The sequence below is a fragment of the Asparagus officinalis genome, chromosome 7 (genome assembly GCF_001876935.1).
Source record: "Asparagus officinalis chromosome 7, Aspof.V1, whole genome shotgun sequence".
In the NCBI taxonomy this organism is placed as follows: Eukaryota; Viridiplantae; Streptophyta; class Magnoliopsida; order Asparagales; family Asparagaceae; genus Asparagus; species Asparagus officinalis.
Window position 1 is genome coordinate 74,823,300 of NC_033800.1, and position 27,875 is coordinate 74,851,174.

At 34.9% G+C, this 27,875-nt stretch overlaps 2 protein-coding genes across 2 annotated transcripts in view; one reads left to right on the forward strand and one right to left on the reverse strand.

The window, feature by feature from the left end:
• On the reverse strand, window positions 8,018–12,553 carry LOC109850256 (methionine adenosyltransferase 2 subunit beta). Its single transcript, XM_020420231.1, is given in 7 exon segments — window positions 8,018–8,351; window positions 8,945–9,075; window positions 10,050–10,173; window positions 11,192–11,379; window positions 11,806–11,965; window positions 12,290–12,350; window positions 12,352–12,553. Coding segments are annotated over 7 exon segments (969 nt in total). The 5' UTR covers window positions 12,528–12,553; the 3' UTR covers window positions 8,018–8,222.
• The window catches only part of LOC109847373 (DEAD-box ATP-dependent RNA helicase 48-like), a 35,998-nt gene continuing 25,912 nt past the window's right edge, over window positions 17,790–27,875 (forward strand). The window contains 1 exon segment of the mRNA XM_020416604.1: window positions 17,790–17,865. Within this exon segment, the coding sequence (XP_020272193.1) occupies window positions 17,790–17,865 (76 nt within the window).

The window sequence follows — 27,875 nt, forward strand, 5'->3', positions numbered from 1 at the left end:
TTTAACTAACCATTTCTCATGGATATCCTATTATACCCCTCTATTTGAATGCTCGGTACGGTTGTAACTTAGGGCTCGTTTGGTACACGGGAATGAGTGGAAATGGAATACAATTCCAACTTTTTTTTCATGCGTACCAAACATGATGCATTTTTTTATGCTAGAATTAAAATTCCCACTTCTTATCAATTCCCACTTTATGTGGGAATTGTCATTCCCAACCATTTAACAAGGAATTGATATTATTACTTAAGTGGGAATAAAAATAATCAAACAATTTCCAATTATACCCTCCATAAAAGATACAAATAGATTTAAATTTCCATATGAAAATTATTTTTATTAAAAATTATCTTATCTTAAGCTACTAGTACAAATATACAAATAAATATAAACATGAATATAACTTGCCCTAGTTCCAATATACAAACATTGTTCCTAAGTTAATTTATATATCACCGACCTTGCCTAGTTCCAATACCTTGTGATATTATTTTTTAATAAATGTCTGATATGTGTCTTAGTTCCAATATCTTTTAATAAATTTCTATTGATTATCTTTTAACACATTTATATCACTAACATCGACCTTGCCCTGGTTAACATATATATAAAGGCGTTCATATAATTTTAATAAATCTTGTCGGAACAAAAATTTTCATCTACACCTCCACAAAGAAAATTCTCGTCGTCTCCACGCCGCTCTCCACGCAGCTCGGTAAGTTAATAATTGTTTCTTTTTGAAATTTATATATGTGACAAATTTTTATCTAATGTTTACAAGAATTTTTTATCTTGTGATGACTCGGCTAAGTGTTTGGTGTTAGATTACTTGGAAAAGTAATAGCTAATACAATTTACAAAGAATATAATTATAGTTATATATAGATTGAAAAATAACATTTCTAGAATAACAGGATGTTATGATTCAAAAATTAGTCTCTCTACTGTCAAAATAGAAATTGAAAGTAAGGATCCAATTTCAATTCAATACTGATTCAAAAATTAGTCTCTCTACTGTCAAAATAGAAATTGAAAGTAAGGATCCAATTTCAATTCAATACCATTTTCATGATTTTGCTCTCTACTGTCAAAATAGAAATTGAAAGTAAGGATCCAATTTCAATTCAATACCATTTTCATGATTTTGCCTTGATTCAGTCACTCTGAGTTATTAGATGGAGACTCTTAATCATCTTATGCATTTTATATCAAAATGGTCACACCTCATCACAGTGTAGCACAAAGGCTCTTTTAGGTTAGCTTTCATCACTCCTTGCATACTTTTCACATAAAAACAAGCTTATTTGAAATAAAATCAACATATGATGATAGTTTTAAAGTTAATGATAAAATCAGGTATTAGTGCATCACAATCTTCAGCTTTTTTATTCAAACACATTGCATGTATCAGTTATTTGTTCCAATGGAATGTCTATTACCAACATATCATGATACTAATGCAACTAAACAACAAAGAGTATAGTATGTTTCAGTTATAGAGAACAGAGATAAATGTACATGTCAAAAAAATGTATACTCAATAATCAATTCCTCTCATAATCTATACAAAACAAATATCAATTCTATTAAGGCCAAAAAACCCCAAAATAAAAAATCAAGCAATATGAAGTGATTGTTCCAAATACCCCTTAAACCTGTTAACATCAAGGCTCACAATTTGTTGATCCAAATATATCTTCCTTATAGCCATCCACCCTTGTCTCTGAATAGAACTGATATCTTTGAACACTGCATGATCTCTAGGATACATTTCTATATGTGTACTCTCCTCTTCAGATATACTGTACTATAAAAAATTAAGCTTCATATCTAATGCTGGTGTTCCAAAATCAAGCTTAGCAAATATCTGAAAAATCTCCTAGACGATTATCTTTTTAATATTTACTATGTTCAACTTTTTCCTTATAACTTGCTTTTATGTAGTGCTTGCTTACCCACTTTACGAAGCAAATATCTGAAAATCTCCTATTGTTAAAATACTTACGTTCTAAATAAATATATATATTTACCCTTATGCAGTAGTTGTATTTCACATTACGGATTCCGATGATGAAAGAAGAAAGATGAAGAAGCTGGTGGTTGTCCAAGCACATATGAGAAATGTGCAGAGTATAGTGGCTTGGTGGTTTCTTTTCTCATCACATCTAATGAAAATCTACGAAGAAAAGAAATCACTAAGAGAGTGATATTTGATGGATTTCAATTCCAAAAGAAAAAAATGTGTATCGTCTTGTATATGCGAATGATGTAACTTGTTTAGATCAACTTAGAATGTATAGGAGCTCTTTTAGAAAGTCGAACAAGTTGCAATATTTCTATATATTCTCGCCCACCATATCAAGAATAGGGTCATAAAACAAATGTTTTAACGTTCAGGGGAAACTATTAGTAGGCATTTTACTAATGTGCTACATGCCGTAATATGTTTGCATGATGTTTTAATCCAAAAACCCAATCCAGTGCTGATAGACTCAACAGACACGAGTTGGAAATGGTTCAAGGTATCTTATAAAATATTTTTTATTTGTATTTCTAGTTTTTATAAATAATATAACATAATAATTTTTATTTATATTAGAATTGTCTTGGAGCTTTAGATGGGACTTATATAAGAGTGAGAGTAGCTTTGGAGAACAAATCTAGGTATAGGACGCGAAAAGGTGAAATTGCAACAAATGTCTTAGGTGTATGTTCTTAAAACATGCAATTTATATACATACTACCTGAGTGGGAAGGGTCAGCAGCTGATAGTAGAGTACTTCGAGAAGCAATAACCAGAAGAAATGGATTAAAAGTCCCCCGTGATAAGTTATAATTTGTATAATATTTGCTTTTAGCAACTCAAGTTTTTTTAATATTTAGATAATTGATATGTCCAACCATAGGTTACTATTATCTTGTGATGTGGGATACACAAATTGTGATGGTTTCCTTGCATCATAGAGGCCAACGTTATCACTTGAATGAATGGAGAGATGGATACCAACCGACAACTGCACGTGAGTTTTTCAATATGAAACATGCATCTGCTAGAAATGTTATAGAGAGATGTTTTGAGTTGCTTAAATTAAGATGGGTGATCCTACGTAGTCCTTCATTTTACCCTATCAAGATATAAAATCGAATAATCATGGCATGTCGTCTCCTTTATAATTATATAAGGAGGGAGATGGAGGTTGATCCATTTGAAGAGTGTCTTGATGTTTTGGAGGAAACAACTCAAATTGTCAATGCTAATGATCCAATCATGACAACTGAAACTACTTCAGATTGGACTTCGTGACGAGATAACCTTGCAGATTCTATGTATAATCAGTGGATAGGGCAACAATAATTGTTTGGCTTTTATGTTTGTCATATGTGTTTTCTTTTTTCTTTTTTATGTACAAAGTTTAATCATGGAAACAATATTTTTTTTCTTTGTGAAATAATTGAATTATTAGCAATTGACTCATGCTCATGTTGAAAAGCTTACTACTCTTGGATGATGATAATTGATATTTACATGGATTTATTTATTATTATATGTAATATAGTTTTTAATATCGAGAGGTTAATTCTTCAGGAAAAATTTACATATATCATAAGAAAAGTACAATGCTGACCGTGGACTACTGTAGAAGATCAGAAATTGGTTGATGCGTTGTTGGATTTACATAACACTGGAAAGTACAATGATGACCGTCGATTCAAGCCTGGATACTACAATGCTGTTGAAAGATTACTTTCTGAGTCACTACCGAATTTAGGGTTAAAGGCTGATCCTCACATTAGATCAAGGATGAAGATACTTAAAACACAATTTAGCATTGTGTTTGATATGCTTAATTGTAGTGGCTTTGGATGGGATGCAACTAAGCAATGTGTGATTGCTGAAAAAGAAGTTTGGGATGAATATTTACAGGTATTTTATTATTAAATTTAAATTTATCACATGATCATTTTTACATTTGACATATTTTTTTAATTAATGGTTGTCTATTTTTTTTAATCTTTTAATATAGGCCCACAAAAATGTAATATCTTTCAAAGAGAAATCTTTTCCACACTATAAAACTCTGGTTATTGTGTTCGGGAAGGATAGGGCAATAGGAAACAGAGTGGAACATCATACTGATGTTACAGAGGAATTGGATAAAGAGGTTAGTTAAGAGACTGTCGGAGAAGATTTTATTGATATTGACTCACCTTCACAGGATGCAACAACAGGGAACACGAGTGAAGTCTCCTTGAAGCGAAAAAGAAAGAGACGTTTGTCTGGAGATAGCGATTCATTAGGAGAGGTCATGAGGGAAACTAGTGCATATATTAGAAGTGAGCTTGTTAAATCAAGCCAATTGATCAAGGATGGTTTAGATGAAGTGAGTATATACGAGAAGAGACAAAGGTTTACTGAACAAGTAATGAAAATGAATTTAACTATGGATCAGTGTTTACAGCAATAGGGACGATTGATGCTAACCGAAATTTGCTAGATTTGTTCTTCACAATTAGTGATAATCTAAAGGAGACATGGGTGAGGCGATACAGCGGGGAGTATTAGGTAGCACTTTGGAGTTATAGACTAGTTTATCATTTTGTAATTTCAAAACTTGATATTTTGATACTTTGATGGTTGCCCAATGAGTTATAGACTAGTTTATCATTTTGTAATTTCAAAACTTGATATTTTGATACTTTGATGGTTGCCCAATTATTTTGCTCGAACTATTTTATGGATATTTTGATTAGAATTTGGATATTTCTAATAATTTGTCGAATGTGATGGTTTTTACATATAAAATTTTAAACTATAGATACTACCGTTTATATCAATTTTGGACATATGGATGATAAATTCACTTTTTTATTTTCTCCTTTATTTTTCCCTTGAACATGAAATCTCAAAATTTCTTTTAGCAGGAGATGTTGTGAAGTGTGCCCAATTATTCATGATTTAGTAGACACATTTTTCATACAATTTTTATGTTTTTAACTATTTTATCACGTTCTTTTTTTTTGCAATATTGTTGGCATCTAGATAAAAATAACTTTTTGACTATATGCAATATCTCTTATGAGGCATTCTTCTCTTCTCTAGCGCACAATGATGTTAGTAACATTAGTTACTCGTACAAATAATAGACATGTAACACTAAAAGTTAGAAAAGTAAAATTATAATTATTTATAATTAAAAATAAATTCTATGAAAATTATTTTTAATTTGTAAGCCAAAAATCCGAAATTGTTGCCGAGACGGTGTGCCAAAATATAACTATTACATAAAAATTTATTTCTCTAAGGAAAAAATATCATTTCTATAAAACTTATTTTTCTAAAAAATTAAATTATTTAGTCATTTTTAGAATATTTTTAATGTTTTTAAAATTCTATGTTTTGGTAAGGGTATTATTAGAAAACTAAATTTTATCCTCACTCGTGAACAAAGGATACCAAACGTGGGAATGAGAATAAGATTGTCATTCCTGTTTCATTCTCTAAACGCCCCCAAACATGAGAATGAGAATTTGCATTTCATTCCCACATTTATTCCATTTCATTTCTACCTTCTTTCCATTCTCACTTGACTCTATTCTCGCGTACCAAACGAGGTGTTAAACTTATTAATTTTACAACGATTCTCCTCTCTCAGATCACTAACTCAAATTGAATGGACAATTTAGACGAAATAACTAACAGAGAGACTAATTTGAGATAGCTAATAGGATTTGAATGACTAAATAGTAATATTCAATAATTTGATCGACCAACCTCAAAATATTAAAAAATTAAGAGGCACACACGAAAAACCATTTTTTTTCCAAGTAAAAGTTATGCTCCTATCATAAACTTAACATTCTTCACAATTATTTGTAAATTTGTTGATGAATTGGAATCATTTTGACGAGCAAGAACGTATGATGGTCCTTATCCATGCTAGCCTCCTGTCATGAAAAGTAGGTGAGCTTCTCAATAAGTATTTCAATAGTTAATAGGACAAATATATACAGCTATTAACATATATAAATTCTTAACGTTCACATTTTTTGTAGGTGGACATATACTTATGTTATCTGAGTAGCTTAACAAGCGAACAAATAAAAACGTTCACATTTTTTGTAGGTGGACATATACTTATGTTATCTGAGTAGCTTAACAAGCGAACAAATAAAGTTAACATGTTATCTGTGTAACTTAACTTATGTTATCTGAGTAGCTTAACAAGCGAACAAATAAAGTTAACATGTTATCTGTGTAACTTAACAATCTATCAAGGAAAGTTAACATGTTATATGTGTAGCTTAACAATCTAACTGCGAAAGTTAACATGTTACATATATAACTTAACAAGTTAACAAAGAAAGTTAACAAGTTATTTGTGTAACTTAACAATCTAACTGCGAAAGTTAACATGTTATCTGTGTAGCTTAACAATCTACCTACGAAAGTTAACATGTTATCTGTGTAACTTAACAAGCTACCAAGAAAAGTTAACATGTTACCTGTGTATCTTAACAATCTAACAGAGTAACTTAACAAGCTAACAAAAGTATTTAAATAGTTAATGACATATATAAGTATTTCAATAGTTAATAGGATAAATTTGTGCATCAATTTTATATCACATTTGCATTATAGTTCACATCCCTACAAAAGTATTTCAGTTTATATACACAGCTACTACATACATACAAAAGTATTTAGCTATTACATACACCCAAAAGTATTTCAGTTCATACATACAAAAGTGTTTCACATTCGCAACTCATATTAATTGGCGATCGGTTCGTTGCAAGTTGCTCGGTTGTGACAATCGGTTCGTTACAAAAGTGTTTCACATCCCCCTCCGCCGCCTCCTCTCTTCCCTTTGTCCCTCCTCATCCCTCCAACTATCCTGCTCCAGCGGCTCCGAGTCTGATATACCATCTGACACAGATCCGAAACCTAATAACCCGAAAAGCCTCATCTACCGCCCTTTGACTTCATCCTCATCGCCATTTTCTTCACTGAGTTGGATAGTAGATAAAATTCAACGCTTCACACACACACACACACCAAATCCTACAACAATTGCGGCACAAACAAACGCACACACACAAACACAAACACATCCCCTCTCAATTATTTTGACGATCAACCAAATCAAACCCCAACCCATTCCTCCTCGCCAAGCTCTCTCTATACGTGTACCTCAACAACTCCACCATAATATCTAAATACCCCTTCTCCGCCGTAATGAATAGTGTCGTCGCCCCCATCTCATGCAACTCATTCACCATCGCCGACCTGATGGTCGCCACCTCTGCGTCAAACTCGGCGGGGTAAGTGGTGCACCATTGGGGTAGGGAGGCTTCGTAACACGATGTGGGTGGTGTAACATTGGAGGCAGAGCGTCGGCTGAAGGCTGATGTGACATTTCAAAGATTGGGAGGTGCAAGGGTTAGGCGTGGTGTTCAGTCATTAGGTCGAACATGTGGCGTGCATTTGGGCGGAGTGTATTGTGATGGTGGTGATTAATCAGCGAGGTTGGGGCTGAGGTTGGCCGGACTTGGCTTGGATAGGGGAAGGGGCTGCTGTGTGCTTATAGGAGTTGGATCTGGAGTGGGTTGGGGAGTTGGCGGTTTACGATGTCGTCCTCAACCATTAGAAAAACCCCAACAAACGGCAGATCTCGTCGCGAGAGAGGGAGCCGGCGTTGCCAAGGGAACGGAGAGGAGGAGGAGGAGAGGAGGAGAGAGTTGAGGGAGGGGGCAGAGGGGGAGTGGAGGAGAAGGAGAAGAAAGAAGGAGGGCTATTGAGAGTAAAGTTGAGATTTTGATGTAAAATGCATTGAAACTTAGGGAGAGGTGAGTTGGAGGGGGTAGGGTACAAATTTTTCAAAAATTGGAGGGTGCAGCACATAGGTAAAAGTAGGAGGAGCTAGGTCACATTGATTTTTAAAGTTTGGGGCTTGGAAGCAATTTTCCCAATTTTTTAATATAAGCCTATGTATATGTATAAATTGTACGTCAATAGTACCAACTAGAAAGACAACTCAAATTCAGCATAAAAATACTCATACATATCATACGCCACAAGAATGAGGGCAATGAATCACATGATGTCGTATACATGCCGTAATCCCATAAGCAAAACATAAAATTGGTACAAGTCCTGTAATGTTGCAGACTCTGACCATATCTTGAAATATCACAATGAGGTTCATTCTAGATTTAAATTAAGAACTGCCTTCTTTGAGCGTTGATCTAACACCATCTTTAAATGAAATTGGAGTAATACCGAGCACTTGAATCAATCTACTTATGTCCATAGATATGTCAGCTGGGGAGACGACTCCTCGATTAACCTACAAAAAAAAAAAAAAACTGAGCTAACAGTGGTCCCAATAATTACATGGGCAAAGGCACAATGAAGATATAAAACTCTGAACATGCAATTTGCTAGAAAATACTTTGATTTGAGGGGTTTGTAAACATTAGAAGGTTTTAAAGAGAAAAGCCACTCATTTTATAATATGGGTTTTCCAACCGTTAGATCTTTCATGTTTGAAATTAGTCCCTCGAATCATTGAAATTGCTATCAGGTCCCCCTATTCTTAAGTTAGTTTGGAATCTGTCCCTTAAATAATTGAAATTGCTACTGGTCCCCCAGTTCTCATTAGTTGTTTCAAACTAATCTCTCTAATTGCCACTTCATCGAGGGGCTAATTTTAAAATAGCTTAAGAATAGGAGGACCTAATAGCAATTTCAATAAGCCGAGGGATTAATATCAAATAACTTAAGAATTGGAGGACCTAATAGTAATTTCAATAATTTGAGGGGCTAATGTCAAAATATGAAAGGTTTAAGGAACTCATGTTGCAAAACCCTTATGAATAATTGCACATAACAACTGAAACATGCTAATTACTAGATTAATTGAGACATAACAAGACCTACCGATGATGCAGAAACGGCTTTGATGGGTAAGCGGCTGTAACCTCTAACATCTGCAACTGTCTCAGCAATCTGTGCCCGTGATAATCTATCCGGTCCACCCACATTTAGAAGTAATTTCATTTGATTGTCATCTGAAAAGTAAGCACATAGAATAACTTGGGTCATAGTTAAATCAGATTTCTCTTGTTGCATATTTATTTAACCCTGCGGCAGGGTGAAAGTATTTATATGCAGTACGAAAATGAATGTCACAAGTTAGAATAGATAAAGTGTGGCCATAATTATTTTCTACTGAAAGTAGTTATATGCAGTACGAAAATGAATGTCATAAAGTTAGAATAGATAAAGTGTGGCCATAATTATTTTCTACTGTTATATTCAACTTATTTTTATAACATCACTTTTGAACTGCATGCTCGAGAATAATAATGCTGATATTTCTCCACCTCCAAAAGTAGCATAATAGTTGCTTCTAGTGTGCCAACTAGCATCAATATAAAAGAAGAGCAGATATAACTAATTGATTGGGGAAGCTCTTTTTTACATACACACCACTCTTGTTTAGCTCTTTATTAGGAGAGTTGTTTGTGATTTTCCAGGCTTACACTGTGCCTTTATAGTTAAGTTTGCATAGCTAATCTTAATAGTGCTACTTATTAAATAAAATAGTTTGCTTCCTATTTTCTAAATAAGTACCAAACCAATTTGTGTCATATGTCTGAAATATAGGTTTTATATTATTGTGGCCATTAAGTTAACGTCTTCAAATATTGCCTCCCCATTCAACCATATATAACACATGCATAGCTATCCAGAAGCCCCAACAAATGCTCCCGGTTGTGCCATACCCGCAATACCAATACGCTAGTTACATCCATCCCTATGTACTCACCTTGAACACTTGAGAAGAGTATTTGTTTTCACAAGTAGGACGGACACCAATAACAAGTGCATTTAGGAATCACTTTGTTTTAACAGTATAAGAAGAAACAAGAGGAATGCTGCTTCAGAATCCATGGTCTATTTTGATAGCACAGATTAAAAAAAATGATAAGACTCCTTTACTTGTTAGTCATGGTACATACATAATGGTACCAACATATACCTGATATCCCTTTCTTTATCAATGCCAATATGACGTCCACCACGTCCTTGACATATACTGGGCAGCGATATTCATCATGATAAAATTCAACTTCATCACCCCTTGCAAGGACACTGTCAATCCACTTCAGAGAAAACAAAACAATGGTTAGAAGAAATAATTGTTTAAGCAATTTGTTTTAGTATCAGTCTCAAAACATATGATGCTGAACATTGAAAAGTATACTGTTCAAAGACTTCAATAAGATAGCAGTAAAGAAATAGCTTGTTCAACAGCATAGAACAAAATTACTTGAATATGCGCAAATAAAGTTACATAACTCCTTCATAGTAGCTATATATTTAGTCTTGTTAGTTGAAAAACATATAATCGAGTAGATTGGTCGCAAGGTTTAAAGGCTTCATATTGTCAAGGATCTTCCAAATCTAGACTAACTTGGCGTTGATAAGGTAAACTTGGAAGTCAAAAGATGAAGAATAGAAGCGAAGTATTAAGTTGAGCAGAAAGTGATGCGTGATAGAGGATTATTTTTCCACAAAATCTAAATAAAATGGTGGATGCAGAGAAGTTCTTCGAAACTATGGTTCGACTGTAAAACATGCAGTCAATTTTATAGAAAGTTATAGAAACAATATTGCTCTGTGTGTCAGAATCTTAAGCAGCTCACAAGATATTTGAAAGATAGATTAGCTGAAAACTGAGATTAAAAATCAATCTTTTAACTGTATAAATTACAAGCAACAATAAACTGAAAACAAGATAAAGAATGAGGGAATTTATAGAAAAAGATAGCTTCGAGATAAGATGAGATAATATTCCCTAGGATGATTTAAACATATTGCATTTGAGATTGACGTGTGTCAGTTAGGAGTTATAGTATCAAATTGTAAAAGACACTATCAATAGTGTATTTGAACATGAATTGAGTTAGTATACAACATAACAACAATTGCAAATTTCAAGGACAAAGCATCCAGAGAAAAGGATTCATGTAGGTAAATAAAATAGCTTTCCTATTGTCGTTATATAAAACTAAGCAGATAATGTACAAAAAACGATCTACAAGGTTCAGGTTAACAAAAAGCAAATATCTATTTATGGCCTTATGGGTTATGAAAGAGATAGAGTCCCTGATATATTACCTGGACTGGGAGGGACTTGGCAACAGGTGAGATGGTTTGTGGACCATATATAATACTACTCCTCAAGAGAGCGAAGTTTGAGTATTTCTCAGATATAAACTGCTCTGCTGCTACTTTAGATTTTCCGTAAGTATTAACAGGATTCGTCTCATCCTCCTCTTTGTAGAATGATTTTGTGCCTTCATAAACTGTTGTCAATGAAGTTATATTAAATTACATGGCCGAGCTAGTAGCTAAAAGACGAACAAAAATCATATCATATAACATAAAAGAATTAGAAAACAGAAGTTATGTTCATCATTAGCGCTTATATACAATCGTGAATCAACTTGCTACAGGTTCCTTCTCAATTTATCTTTGTCAAGAAATGGTATAGAAAGCTCTTTGTGTCATGATCTAAACTAAATCACATGAATAATGAAAAAACTCTGTTTTGGGATGTGTTTCAAGTTCAGATTCATAACCTACGCAAAAAAGGAATTAGAGTTCGGTTGGAAATTGCTGCTGAGATTATCTAAATTTGTTGCTTTGGGAAAATCGATTCGTATTTACCCGAATCGCATTTATGCCATCACATTCAGAAGGGGGAAAACAATAAAATGCACAATTCTTACCTTGATCAGTTGAGAGATGAATCAACAACGATCTCTCATTGCCAAAGCTCAACAACCAATTCACAAGCGAAGTCGGCAGGTTAATAGCCATAGCAGCCTCCGGATTGACCTCGCACTCTCGAGGAACCGAGATCGCAGCACAGTTTACAATCACATCCGGCTGAGATCAAGATCAAGCAACCAGCAGTAAGAGGATATTTGGTACGTTGCAATTTCAAGTATCGCATGCCGCATGGATAAAATGTTACATGATGCTAATTAATTACTATTATTATTATTATTATTTATTTATTTACCGCAAGAAATTATAAATTCTGTAGCCTTTTTCTGCAAAATAAAGATCAAATTATATATCAAACTATCATAAATAAATAAAAAAAGAGACGAGAGCATTTACTGCTACAACTCTATCAGTCAGCTATTGAGCTCAGAATCACACAAAAGAGAACACTTTTCGATAGGATCTAGGGTGCTGACGTGTCACCTGGCCGAAAGCGGCGGAGACGGCGTCGAAACCCTCGCCGGAGCTGAGATCGACGGCGAAGGGGAGAGCGGGGGCGACGGCGGACGACTGAGTCTGAAAGTGGATGACGGCGGTGAGATTGAATGACGAGTAGTAGGCAGGAAGTGAATGAGGGCGTTGAATTGAAAGGGGCGAAGAAGGTGCGGCCCACGTAGCCGCTGCCGCCGACGACCAAAATTTTTGGGTTTCGCCCCTCCATTTTTTGATGACTGAGGTTTTGAGAAGGAGAGGGCGGTTGGGGATCTGGGTGTGGGTTTTTGCAAGGAACAAATTTTCAAAACAGCCCCAAAGAGATTTTTATTTTTCAAAATTGACCTATTTTTTTTATTTATCAAAATCGATCCACTTTTTGCCACGTGGGCTTAATGAAGTTCCTAAACAGTCGGGGTTGACAACCCCGACTGTTTAGGAGGATGTTAAACCCTACTTAGAACCCTTAAACCCAAAAATTTTATGTCCTAAACAGTCGGGGTTGGCAACCCCGACTGTTTAGAAACTTCATTAAGCCCACGTGACAAAAAGCGAGTCGATTTTGATAAATAAAAAAAAGTGGGTCGAGTTTGAAAAATAACAAAAAATTGGGGCTGTTTTAAAAATTTCCGTTTTTGCAAGAGGTTCTGTGCTTTTGTGTGGGTCCCGGAATTGGTAGGACTGTCTGGGACAATTTTATTTTTAATTTGCTTAATTGCACTTAAACGCACTATAGTTTCCCCAATTTTGTATTTGGGGTTACTCACCTAGAACTTAAAATTAAAACTCAAATAATATGTGGGATGAATTTTTAAGGTGTTAGTCACATAGAACTAAAACTAGAACAAAATTTTACAGTGTTAGTCAAGTAGAACTCTAATAAAACTAGAATTGGGATAATGATACAAAATTATCCCACTTTTCTCATCTTTCTATATAAAAATAAGAGTTCTAGTCTCTCAAATTATTCTAAATTTTAGCTTGGAACTAAGTGGTAAAAAACTAGAACTCATTTTTATTTTGTTATTTTTTATATTTCTTTTTTTTCTTTACTTCTTTCCTATTATGGTTATCACCATCATTATATCATTATTATAATAATAATTGTCAATATTTTATAGTCTAACTAAAAGTTATTTAATAGTAAAGAACATTCTTGTAAGTAATTATCAAACAATAATAGCAAGTTTAAAATACATAAATAGTATTTATATCTTCAAAATGCATAAATATATATTTCATGATTATAAAAATTTATCCCACCTTCTTTTATCAAAATATCCCGCTTCACAAAATTGTTCTTATTTATCCCACTAAAATATCCCATAGCGAAAAATTATTCCACTTTAACAATTATCTCATTTTGCATGAAAATGTCTCAATTGATTAACACCCCCTTAAAGTGATTCCCTTTTTCAAACCGAACAAAAACTATATTAAAAAAATTTAAGTATTGCAAATAAATGGCTCATAATTAAAAAAAACTCAGATGATATTATTTTTTATCTACGTCATATAACAGAAGGGACTAAAATAAAACTTTTAGAAACCTTAGGTATTTAAGTGGGCCCATTTACAAAATTTGGGTCATTTTTTATGAAACATTGGGTAAGAAGAGGGCACCAATGTGCAATATTTTAAAATTTTAGGGCATTTATCTGTAAAACCTAAATACTTTGAGGCATTGTTTGTTTGATTTGAAAAAAAAAAGGTCACTTAAGTACAGGTTGGGTAAACATTGGGTATTTAAATGCAATTAAGCCTTTTTAATTTGATAATACAATCGTAAGGAAAAAAATTGTTATTATAAACTATTTAGTAGAGAAAAATAGCATAAAATGTCACTTAAGTACAAGGTTGGGTAAACATGGAGCATTTAAGTGCAATTAAGCCTTTTCAATTTGTCAAAACAATCGTAAGAAAAAATTGTTATTATATTGTTATTATAAACTATTTATTAGAGAAAAATAACATAAAAATGTCACTTAAAGCACAAAGTTGGTAAACATAGGACATTTAAGTGCAATTGAGCCTTTTTAATTTGACAAAACAATCGTAAGAAAAAAATTGTTATCATACACTACATATTAGAGAAAATACCATAAAAAGTCACTTAAGTACGGGATTGGATAAATATAGGGCATTTTAAGTGCAATTAAGCCTTTTTAATTTGATAAAACAATCGTAAGAAAAATTTGTTGTTATAACTATTTATTAGAGAAAAATAACATAAAACCTTAAATTAAAGGGTTTTTAGATATTAGTCCGAAAACATCAATGATTTACTCACAAATATGACGTACGTCCCCCAAATCATTCTCCCTTTAAAAGATGGAGTACTAGAAAAACTTTCTCTAACCCAAAATACCCTTCATCTTTCATTAATTTAACAAAGTTATCCTTTCTTTATTTAATTTTATTAAGAAGAATGATTCATGAAGAAATATGTATTTAATTATTAAATTAATTGTACACAATTGTTGGTTATAGGGTGGATTAAATGTGACCATTTATCTTCTCTTATATATACTAATGTACCATCTTTTCTTATTAAATTGCTCGGTTGTAATCATAATTAGAGATTAATGTTAAAATAGAAGGTTGACTGTTCATAATAGCTAACAATCAGTTCGTTGACTGTTCATAATAGCTAACAATCAGTTCTTTCACTGCACCTAGCGCCCCCTCTCATTTTTTGTCACCGCTTCAAATTCTTTTTCCGCAACGAGCTTTCCATTCTTTCTTCTTTTTTTATTTATTCCGCCGCTTCAATTCCTCTTCCAAATGAAAATCATTTCCAACCTTACAACTTCTGTTCAAAATATTAACATAACTCTCACTTCCTTTTTCTATAATAAAACTATGTCCGAAGTCACTATAGACAATCATATTTCTTGAGAAGAAGCGCCCCGGCATCAACCCTATTTGAAAGCTGTGATAAGGTAATTGACCACCTCCTATTTCATTTGATCTTAATTTTTTTGTTGTTCTTTAGATATGTTTTGATTCGATTGTAATAATTTAGTTTTCTTAAACACTTTAAGTTTCAATTACTCACAATTTGATTTGTATGATGATTGAAATTTTAATGTGAATCCAACATTTTTACTTAATTGAGATTCTCTATTGTTTGATGCATGCTTCCGACTTTTCTCTCTCAAAGAGCATTCAAAAGGTCAGTTCTTTTTCGCTCAACCGACCGAACCGATCCGAACCGACCCGAAAAAAACGGTTTTAAGAGTAAGACGGTTCGGGTCGGGTTGACAACTTTTCAAACCGAACCGACCCGAACCGACCGAATATATTTCCAAAACTTTCAAACTCGTTCGCGTTTACCCGACCCGCCCCAAACCCTCAACCCTAACTTCATTTCCTCTCATTCCCAAATCCCAACCGCCGCTACTCATTCCCAATTTCCCATTTCACTCGGCCTCAATCCCTCTCTCTCTCGCTCTCTCTCTTCTTCCAAGACCCCTTACTCTCCCCTCCTCTTCCCGAAATGCCCCTCTCCCTCTCCCCCTCCCGCAAGCGTGGCATCCCCATCGACGACGAGCGCTAGGAGTTCTTAGCCATGGCTCAAATGATTTGCATTTGGGCGCATATGAAAACAAATATATACAAATTATCTTTTGGGACAAGCCTATGATTGTTATACTTGATGAAAGTTAGAACCGAACAAACCGAACCGAACCGATTTGCAACGGTTCGGTTCGGTTTTGAATTATAGGTGGTTCGGTTCGGTTGTTCAAATTTTGGTAAAAACCGACCCGAACCGAACCGTGCTCACCCCTAAAGTATAACACAAGATTACATTGAAAAAGCTGTCATCTTGTCATGATTCAGTTGATTTGTAGTGCCTACAGTGGAGTGAGGTTTTGATTTTTTGCCTAATGTATTTTCTTTCTTCACTTTTTAGGTGAAATGAAGATTTTTTTTTCATGGAGTATAAATGTATTATTATTGGTTTCAAGTTTATTATATGAACACCAAGGGGAGAAATGTTTAGGGATCTATGTTTTTTCTCGAGTATAAATGTACTATTGTTGGCTTTCAAGTGTATTATTTGGCTTTCAAGGTGGATTTTTTTTCATGTTAAGTTTCTTGGTAATGTGATAGTACTTTAATTGACTAGGACATATTTGTACATTTATTGAACATTATTGATATTTCCTATAAATAGGGTCACGGTAGGGATTCAAGTGGTAATATTTATATTTGGGAGAGACTATCGTTAACGCTGCTGGCTGAAATGGATGGCCTAGAGCAGACAACAGTAAACCTCATCTCATTTATTTTCTTAATTAGGAAATTATGAACTGTCTTTGACCAATTTTGTTCTAAAGACCCCGTTGATATGTAGGGAATTATTGTATTGGTTGTTGCACATCATCCATAGGCATTCAAGCATCCTAGACACTTTGATTTGGTATGTATTCATCTTACATGGTCACATGCTAATAGTTGAATTAATGTTAACTAAAAGTATGACTTATGCAATTTAGCCTTTTAGTTCAAAAGTTTCAGAATGTTCTTGGTTTATATGCTTTCATCAAAGCAGGATCAATCTTTTTAACGAATACCTACGGGCACTCATTAGGTAACGACAGATCGATATAGAAAAAAAAATAGCAAGTGAGTCTCCCCTTGATTTCCTCTAATTTCTCTCATTACCTCTCTCTCTCTCTCTCTCTCTCTCTCTCTCTCTCTCTCTCTTTTTTCCCTAATTTCTCTCATTACCTCTCTCTCTCTCTCTCTCTCTCTCTCTCTCTCTCTCTCTCATTGTTCTTTATGAATATGCCCCCTATTTACAACACAATAAAGTGTGCACTTTATCCATTTAATTTCCTAAAATCAATGATCTCTTTCCAAATTTGTTAGGGTTACTTGCAGATATACACCATATATTATCAGTAAATTTTGGATGAATCCCTTGTAGACTATTGTTGTAGTAGGAATTCTAACGATACTCGCGCAATGTGAGTGTTGCTATGACTTGCATCATTAGGTCGCCACGTGTGGTAAAGCCCAACCTAACCCCAATTTAAGCCTATTAGAAAACTAAACCACACCCCACCCTTTTACTTTTAGGGTGAGTGTCCGAAGACAATCCATAAAGGCGAATGTCCTTAGACTTTTTGTTTCTGCAGGTAGACCTCCTAACTAAAACTATTTTTGACGCTTTTACCTTCAAAAATAAGCATTTTTTATTTTTCTTTGGACAAATAGATATTTAGATGGTAAAAGAGTCAAAAATTTACTATAGGATATTTATTTGTGATTAGGCAATAGTACAAGGGATCTAACTACAATTAAATCAATTGAAACATTAGCAAGCTTAATCTATAAAATTGTTGATGTCTACACTGTACAAATAATTTGTATTTTCAACAAATAACCTATGATGATATACATTTTCATAATGTCTTAGGTGTTGTACGCTGCCACCACCGGACAAAGAAGAACGTTGTGAAATTCTATCCACATAAAGAAAATGAGGTTGGGGGAAGATGTGGAGCTTATGCAAGTAGCAAAGTGCATCGAACTCTTCACAAGTGCAGATCGAGAAGGTTTATGTGTGTGTGTGTATATATATATATATATGAGAAAAATGGGTATGCTTGGTACCAAGCAAAAAAAATTGTGCTTGGTAGTGAGGTCACATAATTCCCTCCACTCATTCAAATGATTGTATATCCTCATGCACTTCTCAACCCATGTGAATGTGGTCCTCCATTTGAATGAGTAGAGGGGATTGTGCTACCTCATTACCAAGCACAAAATTTGTGCTTGGTAGCGCAAAGCACGAAAAAAATTATGCTTAGTAGTGAGGTGAGCATAAATGCCCCGTCCACGTGCATTCAAATGATTGTATAAGTCCCCATGCACTTCTCCAACGCCATGTGAATGTGATCCTCTCCATTGAATCGAGTAGAGGGGAATTGTGCTAGCGCCGTCATTACAAGCATAAAATTTGTGCAGTTGGTACCTGGCAGCATACATACTTCTCTTCCTGACTCTCTCCTCTCCTCTCCTCTCATCTGCTTATATATAATACTATTATATATATATTATATATATATTATATATATATATATAATATATTATATATACTAATATATTATATTATATATATATATATAATATATATTATATGATATAAATTATATATATATATATATATATATATATATATATATATATAATCTTGACAACATTGATATATTATCTTCAGGCATTATGTCATGGATATCCTACATAATTTGCATCCAAATTCCACTACTGTCGTTCACTACGTTTTGACGACAAACCTAATTTTTCATAACTTAAAAGAATATTCTGTGACCTTTTTATTCGCGAGGATAAGGTATTTTGGTAACTCATATTGTTCCTGTTGACGAGGAATTTTGTGCTGATGGCAGGTTTAGATATCTGTAAATCTCAAGCAAGATGTTGAATGATATTGAAGTATCATCAATCACAAATTGCTAGCACTCCTCAACGACCTCTTGTAAGTCTTGCATATATAGGCTTAATTTCTTGTAGATAGATTTTCATTTGATTTTTTTTTCTCTATCATAACAACACCTTGCTCATTTTTTATCTTCTATATAGGGTTCTGGAGCAGGACCTAGACTTGGGTTGGCACCAGCTCTTGGTAATGTCAAAAGACAATCTGGTAGTTGATTTTGCTAACTGTTCATTTGGGAGTCTTCTGTTAAGTTTGTTACATCTATTTATGTCATAGAATACATCCTGTTTCACTTTTTTTATTAAAAAAATTTCATTTTTCATGCTTGCTCCAGTACATGTTTTATCTATTTTCAGACCAAGTGTTTCTGTGCCACTCAGTTATTGTGTTTCATTAACATGGTCATTTGTTCATAGATCTAATATAGATAAAATGTGTTTATAATATCTTCATTTTTTTAACTACTGCCAAAAATACCTTTCCCAGACTAGCAATTACTAAACTTCGTACTTGAAAACTTTAATTTAGGTGGTAAAGAAGGGAGAACAAGTGGTTGCTTAGCATACCCTTCTCGTCGCCATGCATCGGGACAAGTCGTAAATGCAGGCAGCTTACTAAAAAAACACGGGTAGCAAATGATTCAAAAAAAGCTTTGGTGAGTCGATAGTTCAATATGTTATTGTTTTTTACCTGTGATAAGTCAGCTTCAATGGATCTATGCGACATCTGAATTTCATTCTAATAAGAAACTTATTGGAGCCTAATTTGTGAGTGAACTCTACAGGAGAAATATCAATTAAAGTTGATCCATATCTGTAAAAAAAATATGAAATTCTTTTTAGTTATAGTATCATGGTTTTTCTCCTTTGGTTTCATCTGCAATTGATTTTATCAATGATAGAAGTGTTATCTTAAGAGTATGAATCTTTGGTTCTTTGCTTTCTCAAAAATTCTTGCTCTATACTATCTTCGTAGTTTTTTAGCATCTTACAATTTACTTTGATTCGATGAATTTCATAGGCATGTAATCAGAAAATCTCACGCTCCTAATAGGCATAAGTAGCTTACCGCTCGAAAAAAATTAGAACCATTAAACCTCAAAATATCCAATGATAAAGAGAGATATTTATAGTATCTCTACTGTTTGTTGCATGACTATTATTTGTTTTGAGGAGATAGAAACAAGTAGGACTAAAGCAAAAAATTGATGCTACTGTTTTAGTAACATTTATATTGGATTATTATGATAAAATAGGTCGTCTACTGTCATCTGTATATAGGTAGCATTGGTTGATTGAAACTCAATGTTGTATATCAAATAAAATTCTTTTATAAAATTATTCATTGTTTTCTATTGTTAAGGATGCAAACAATCTATTATCACCTAGTTGATACATAAATGTAATTTCATTATTCAATCCTTTTGAATTTTTAAATTCTATCCATATGTTTGACACATGGTTTAAATTAAATAAATCTTAATGAAATGAATCAATAATAAAAGAATAAATTAAAAATTTACCACGTACATTGCACGTGCAATCCAACTAGTGTTACTAAATACACCAATTATAGGTCCCCTTGGTAAACATTTGTTAGAAAATCCAGGTTATGGTAATGATAGTTATTTTTTAAATACCCATTATACGTACCATTTTCTTCCTTCTCCGCTCCAATGGTTATTTTCTAACGTTCTTCCAACTAACCATTTCAAGTCATTCACTCTCGAAGAGAAAGAAAAAAGAAAAAAAAAAAACTTTTGATTGATTATTTGCGTTTGATATACAAAAATTTATGCGCCCCCACAAGTTGTTTCGAAGAGAACCGAAGCTGTATAAATGTCAAGCTCCTCCAACAACTCTTTTATGGCACCTACAAAACAAATAGCAGTTAATAACAATTTTTTTTTTTACATCTAACTACATTTTTGGAACGTTGTAATATCGACTCCCAACGTTTTGCATTCGCAATGGAGCCGCGTGTGTAGGAAAGAGGTGCCAGCATTTTAACAGAAACATTTTCAACATTTTCATTTAAACGTGGGCCCCAAGTCCCTACATTTGAAACAAAAATGCTCGTGATTAGCAACCGTGTGCTTTGAACGTGGGGACTTTAAGCCCATATGTGAGTGAAAATTTTGCCCATATTTTCCCCTGTTGGACCATCTCTTATTGGGCCAGCCCCAGAGGCGGATCCAGAATTTCAGTTATGGGGTCCGCATACAAAAGATAGACGAAGAATTTTCTTAATGCAATTTTATTCGTAAGAGATTCACCACAACCTAAACAAAACGAATAGAATAGCCAACGTTGGAGGCGTGACGTATGTGTCTTGAGATAAATAATGAATATATTTTAATTTTTAATGGAGGAGATTTTATAAAAACCACCCTAAATTTTTTTAATTTTGGGGGGAGGGGGGGGGGGGGCGTGACCCCTACTGGAGCTATATATAGATCTGCCACTGGCCAGCGCCCAGCCATGAAATTAGATCAACCACTGTAAATATTGTTATTGTGCAAAATAAGATTAGAAAAGGCTATCCGAATCTATTCCATTCCATTCATGTATAATTACCTGTAGATTGAGCCCCACACCATGTGATAGTGGGGGGCTTCACATGTCAATGCACTTGCAGCGTAGGAAATTTCCTACGCTGCCAAGCTCACCTCCCGTTTTGCATATATATTAATTATATATATATATATAATAATATATATTATATATATATATATATATTATATATTATATATATATTTATACTATACTATATATATATATACTATATATAGTAATAAAATAACACCACATGCTACGGTAATTGATCACCAGCAACGGCCAAACTTCTACTCTAAGCACCTCTTTCCTTTAGCTTAATAGAGACAACTAAAATGAGTTTGTTAACATCATTAAAAATATTCCCATGCGGAAATGCTGCTCGCTATCTGACCTACTACCGATGATATCCACCGGCAGATTTACAAGCCTGCATCTAGCCATCGGCCAAAAAAGAAACAAATATATTCCCCTTTATAACAACTAGGAGGATCAGAGAATTCCTATTCATGCTAGCAGTAAATTCAACAGTAAAATAATTACTGTGGTAGAACCGGTAACTTTAAAGTTACTATAGTTCAATTCAAAAATGCGAGATACTATACGGGGCAATTCAAGGAACTTATGATCGGATATTATGAACAGTAACATGATTATTGTAGCACGCGGGTACAGCTGTAGGCACTTTCAAATGGAGATGCTTGGTAGATTTCAAAAACTTATTTGTAATCATTTAAGAAATATGATTGCTGTAGGCATGAAAAAATTTATCCGTCTGCTTTGCAGCTGGGACAGCAGAACTAGTCAAAGATAATACATATACCACTTAGATATTAAATTTTGAATGGGTAATTTCTCAAAATACTAGAAGTGTTCAATTTAAATATGCTGGTCATTTAAATAAATTGCAGGTGGACATGCCTTTGTATGCAATCAATGATTCACAGTGCAATCTTGTTGTCCTATTCACTAAAGATACTTGAGTTAACGAACCCCCGATGGGAAATATCATCAGTAGTGCTTTTCCGCTATAGAAATTAATTTTATTAGAACACTTAATTTGCTTACGCTTTTGAATGTATCTAGTATTAGGGATTTGCTGAACATGCTACTATTTCTTCAAGAATTAGCACAATTTGACGAGTGAGAAACCAAGCGCAAACGCACCCCCGCACATAATACAGGTACCTCCTTACAATCTAAGAGTAGAGGTGTTTTATTTGGGCTTCGGTCGCGGATTTATGATCGGGCCATGAAAAGTCCAGCGCCAAAATCGGAGCCAAGCCCGGGCTGCCCCGATCTCGAGTCTAGGAGTTGTATTGGTAAAAGCCCACCCAGCCGATTATTAAATTTATTCATATTATATATAGTTTTAAATATAATTATATTATGATATTATCATTATGTATATTTTAGTGATACGTAATCTAGGTGTCGGTAGTATGCTTAATGCCTAGACTGGTATATAGTTGGTATATAATTTTAAGTAACGAAAGTATATATATCGTATGTGTGGGCGTGCGCCGGCGCTGTGTATGATATCATATATTTGGCAGCAGCAGAAAAGAGGTCTTTTTGAGCCTATTGGTTAGGGGTTTGTTATTGGAAAGCATTAGAGATTTTTTCGGTGAGATTATTGATTGCCGTTCGAGTGATTGTAATCTAGTTTGTACGTCTTGCTTCCCTAGTTAGATGGAAAACCTACATGCCTCTCTTGTCCGCGTGGACGTAGGCAACTCTGTCGAACCATGTAAAATTTGTTGTGTGAGTTTGTGTCATTATTTTGGCATTGTTTGGCGCCTTCTCTCGGCGTTGTGTTTCGATTTGTCCGCCGCGAAGCACATCCGTTTAGGGTTTGGCTTCCCACCCGCACACATTTTATAATATTAATATATAGAATTACTTGGGAAACTGGCAATTATATAGAGAAATATTTTATCAAAATTGATCTAGGATGAGAAATATTTAATCAAAGTCAACCTAGTGCCCAGCTTCACGTTAGCAAGCATATGCTAGAACTAGGTGATTTGAAAAAAAATGTTTATGAAGTCTACGAGATTATGAGCGGCCGTAGACATTACTGGCGACTAAGCACTAATTCACGGGATGCCAAAAAATTCCTTACCGTGGTAGTAGATAGTCGTTTTATGGTCCGGATCCGCTTGGACTTTAGTTTGCCACAGACCCAATTGGCTTAATTGGCTCAAGTGTACACAATTTTTGTAGAAACTAAAGTCCAGTGTATTCTTAATCTTAATGGGCTTACAAGACTGACCAACGCTTATGGAATTGAGTAGGTGCATATCTATACTGGGATTGGCCAATCCGTTCAAGGTGAAAGTGTGTGAAATTTTTTTTTCAATATGCGGACTTAGTTAGTGGGCGAGTCAGCTGACAATGGCTAAAACTAAGTCAATTTTGATAATATTTCTCAACTAGTCGATTTTGGCGCGAATATTTTATGAAAATGACTCCGTTTCAACAAAACCGTCCTTTACTATACTCCAGTATCCTATTACAAATATTTATTGTTTCTACTAATTAGGATTGGATGAGATGTAGTATATCAAAAGCTGGGTCTGATATCTAATCTAATCATAATCAATTATAAAAGTGGGTATGGCTATGTTAAACATTTCTACCTAAAAATGGCCCTCTCAATAATCCATTCAATGACATACATGCTCCATTTTTTATAACGCTCCCCAATCTTGCACATCCATAGCATAGCATACATGATGGCTATACATAGTTTATGTTTTCAAGTAACCTCCCAATTTATTCCATCTAATTTGTTTAATTAATCACACTCATAACAACTCTCTCCACTAACTCATGGATACACTAAGCATAACTTTATGTGCCACTAATCGACAAAAATGTTTATATCTATTCTCGTCCTAACCAATCACTAATAAAATAAAAGAAAATTATCAAAATTCTCAACAATCAAGCATTCCCACTTCGGCGAATTTAAAAATTAGATTAAGGAAGAAAGAGCCAAATGTAGCTCTCTTTGTTGGCTTGCAGACTTTGGCATTTTCGAAGCTTACTTTTCTCCTTACTTTCTCGTACGATGCCTTTTATAATTTTCGATCGTTCTTTTCTTGATCGAAGCTTTGTAACACGACTAAAATCTAAGGTGTTCAATTATTTTTTGCATTTTTTTTGGAAGATGATGTAAAATAAGATGATGTCATTTAATGAAATAATAATTTAAGAGTTTCTTATACAATTGACGCATTCTACTTGTGTTGCTCAACGCCATAGATCGTAAGCGGCATTTTGTTAACTATGAGGTTTTTAATGATCTTTACCATGATTACATGCATTGAATTAAAGGAGCAAAAGGAACTTCTAATCGTTAATTATGTAGTGATGCTAAAATTATTCTATATTAGTAAATTAATTTAATTAGGTTGTTTCATTAGATAATTTAAGTAATAAACTAAGTCAATTTTAGATATAGTTATAACAACATATTCATATCAGATTCACTGAAAAAGTTGGTGAATAAATTTGCAATGATGAAGAAGGAAAATAAAAAATACCAGAGTATATTGATAAATTTACAAGTGGCACAATCTATTCGCATTTTTTAACTTTTTAAATATTAATTAGAAGAATTTGATTTGTTGTTTATCTTTGTAAGCTGAATGTTGATGTGATTGATGAAGATGATTGATCCTCTTGCATTGGGCGATCTATTTAGCTTCTTAGTTCTTATTCATAACATTTTATTGGATAATTTTGAACTAAAAGTAGCTATTCGTTCGGGGTAAAATTATGTTAAAACAAACAGAACTCAATTAATTATAAATCTGCGAGTCAATAAACTAGCATTCAAAAACAAAGTTAGAATAAGTTATTGCTGGTAAATTTTTTTTTGAACTTGAGTTATTTTGGTTTATTAATAATGAAGAATCCGGCAAAATGACTCAGCATTGGTGATATCTTTGTAGAGGCTATGGTGATACATGTTGGTTTATAGTTTTCTTTTAGGTTTTGTCAGATTGATATATTTTTTAACTCCGATACAGCCACTAATGGCGCTTAGAATTTGGCCGGAGTACTGTTTCGGCCGGCAAGTGGCTGATCAGGATTTTTTGGCATAAAACCTCATCAAAAACCCATGCCTGGCTCCTCGACCGGACGTCAGCCTGGCGCGGTCTGCGCCTTCTCCTCCTTCATCTCTCCCTCACTCCCTCCTGGCATCCTCTTCAACGTCTCGCCTTCCCTCCTCCTCCTCATCCTCTGCCTCCTGCCTCCTCCTGTTCCTCCTCCTCCTCCAGCCGCCTCTTGCGACTCTCGCCTCGCAGACCCTCTCTCTCCTCCTGCCACCGTTGACATGATAATTGAAAGCAACTAGAAGCACGTATTTATTACCCTCTTGCGAGACTGATTGTTCATCAGCACATCAGTTTCTAAGAATCAATCTCCATATATTGTCTGGAATTTTTAGCTCAAGACATAGGATTTTGACTTCATTCCTCGCCTCCTCCCTCAATCCTCCTTTCATTCTCAGAACTGGGTTTATCAAGCATAGGAAAATGCGACATTCTTTAGCATCATAGCAACTGCTCATACCACCTCTAGACATTTACTAGATTCAATATTGGCAGGCAAAGATGAAAAGGTAAAAACCCAGACCAAACACGAGCTGAAGCTCACATTTCTCGCGCCAGAGGCACCTACAGAGAGTAACGCCAGCTGGTATCTGTCTCTCCACCTCGTCGAGGGGCTCCTCGTCCGCCGGCGAGATAGCTACTTCCGCGCGACGCTTCGTAAGCTCGCTCTCATCCTCCCGCAACGTCGGCGATATCGAGGCGCGTGTTCTTCCAGCGTCGACGAAGTCTCTCCCCCCTCCGCCCCCAGGAGCCATGATTTCATTTCACCGCCCTTTCCTTTTCGGGGTTTCCCAGTTGGGAAAACTTCGACGGTCGATATCGGGGGGTCGTGGCCTCCAGTAGCAGGCGGGATTTGTCGGGATTGTGGCCGACACTGATCGAGGGGATGTAGATAGGATTTCGGGCGAGGTTTGAAGAATTATGAGGTTCGGATCGAGGGGCGGATTGAGCTTGGGCGAGGAGGGACGCCGGTTCTTAGGGTTTTTGGAGAAGGGGTCGATACTGTCATTGTTTGGGGTTGAGTGGACGAGGCACGGGGTGAGAGCTCCCGCCATCAGGGCTCGACATGATTAGCTCGATCTGAAGCTGATGTGAAGAGGGAACACGGGCCCGTGGGAGGGTGGTCGAGTATCAGCCCCGCGAGGAGATTAGGTCGTTCGCTCCCGCCGGGGGGAACCCGAGAAATCTGCCCTCTGTAGTATTTTAGTAATAAAAAACTTGATCATGTCATGGGTGGGGAGGAGCGAGGAGAGGAGGAGGAGGGAGAGGAGGAGGAGGAAGAGGATGAGGAGGAGGAGGGAGAGGGCGTGGGGGCTTAGGAGTAGGGATTTAGTTTTTGATGAGGTTTTTATGTAAAAGAATCCCATGCAGCACTGCCGGAACAGGTAACTCCGGTCAACATCTTAAGGCCATATGGCGTCAGGAGTCTGCACACGAAATATACCATCTGACCAGAACTAAAAGAAAATATATAACATGTCACGCCAAGCCTCCTATAAAATATACGCAATCTGGCCATTTTTCAAAAAAAGCCACATCTCTTCTATGTCAATGTTAGTTACTGCAAATGCATTAAACTATTGCGAAAATGTCGATCTAGATCCAATTAACTAGGTAATGGAGAGGAGGAGATATAAGACTGTTTTTCACATATATGCTCGTCAACATCACTAAGTTTTTGGCACAATAGGCAAGTCGAATGAAATACTTGATTACTAAAATTGTCTATTAGTTTTAGTAAAATTATGCGAATAAGTGAATAATAATAAAATTCAAAAGCCTAAAGTATCATCTCCCCAAAGGCTAATGAATGAACATGCCCTGGAGGCGACAGAAATTAGGCATACATCCCGTGGTGTCTGGCGGGGCCCCCCCCCACCCAAAAAAAAAAAGATCTTTGGACTTGGGCGAATCTGCGCAATCCGCCTTAAACTTTCAACAATTTTCAAAAACCATTCTTAATGCCGAGAATAATTCCTTACTTTGTAGCTTTTTCAACTATGAGTAAAATTTGGCAGGTTGATATTTTTTTGGCGCAATAAAGATTGTGTTTCAGACTACTTTTTAGAGTTGTGAATGAGGTTTTCTGAGAACCTTAAAAACTTAAAGAGTTTTGGTGACATTTGTAAAAATTCGAGGGGCCTTTATCCTGAGGCATCTGTAAAATTTACCCTAAATAAAATGTATAGAAACTTTATGATTGGAGACAAACTGATTTGAATATCTAATGGAAAGTGGTAATGGCAAATCAAACATAATTTGAAATACTTATTATGTAATAAAAACTACACATTAGATACTAAAATTATCATTCACATGCGCACTTATAGCCTACATATAAACAATGAAAATGGACACACGGTGGCAAGCAGCGACCGATACTGAGTTGGGCGCAATAAAAAGCATTTATTGGGACTCACACGAAG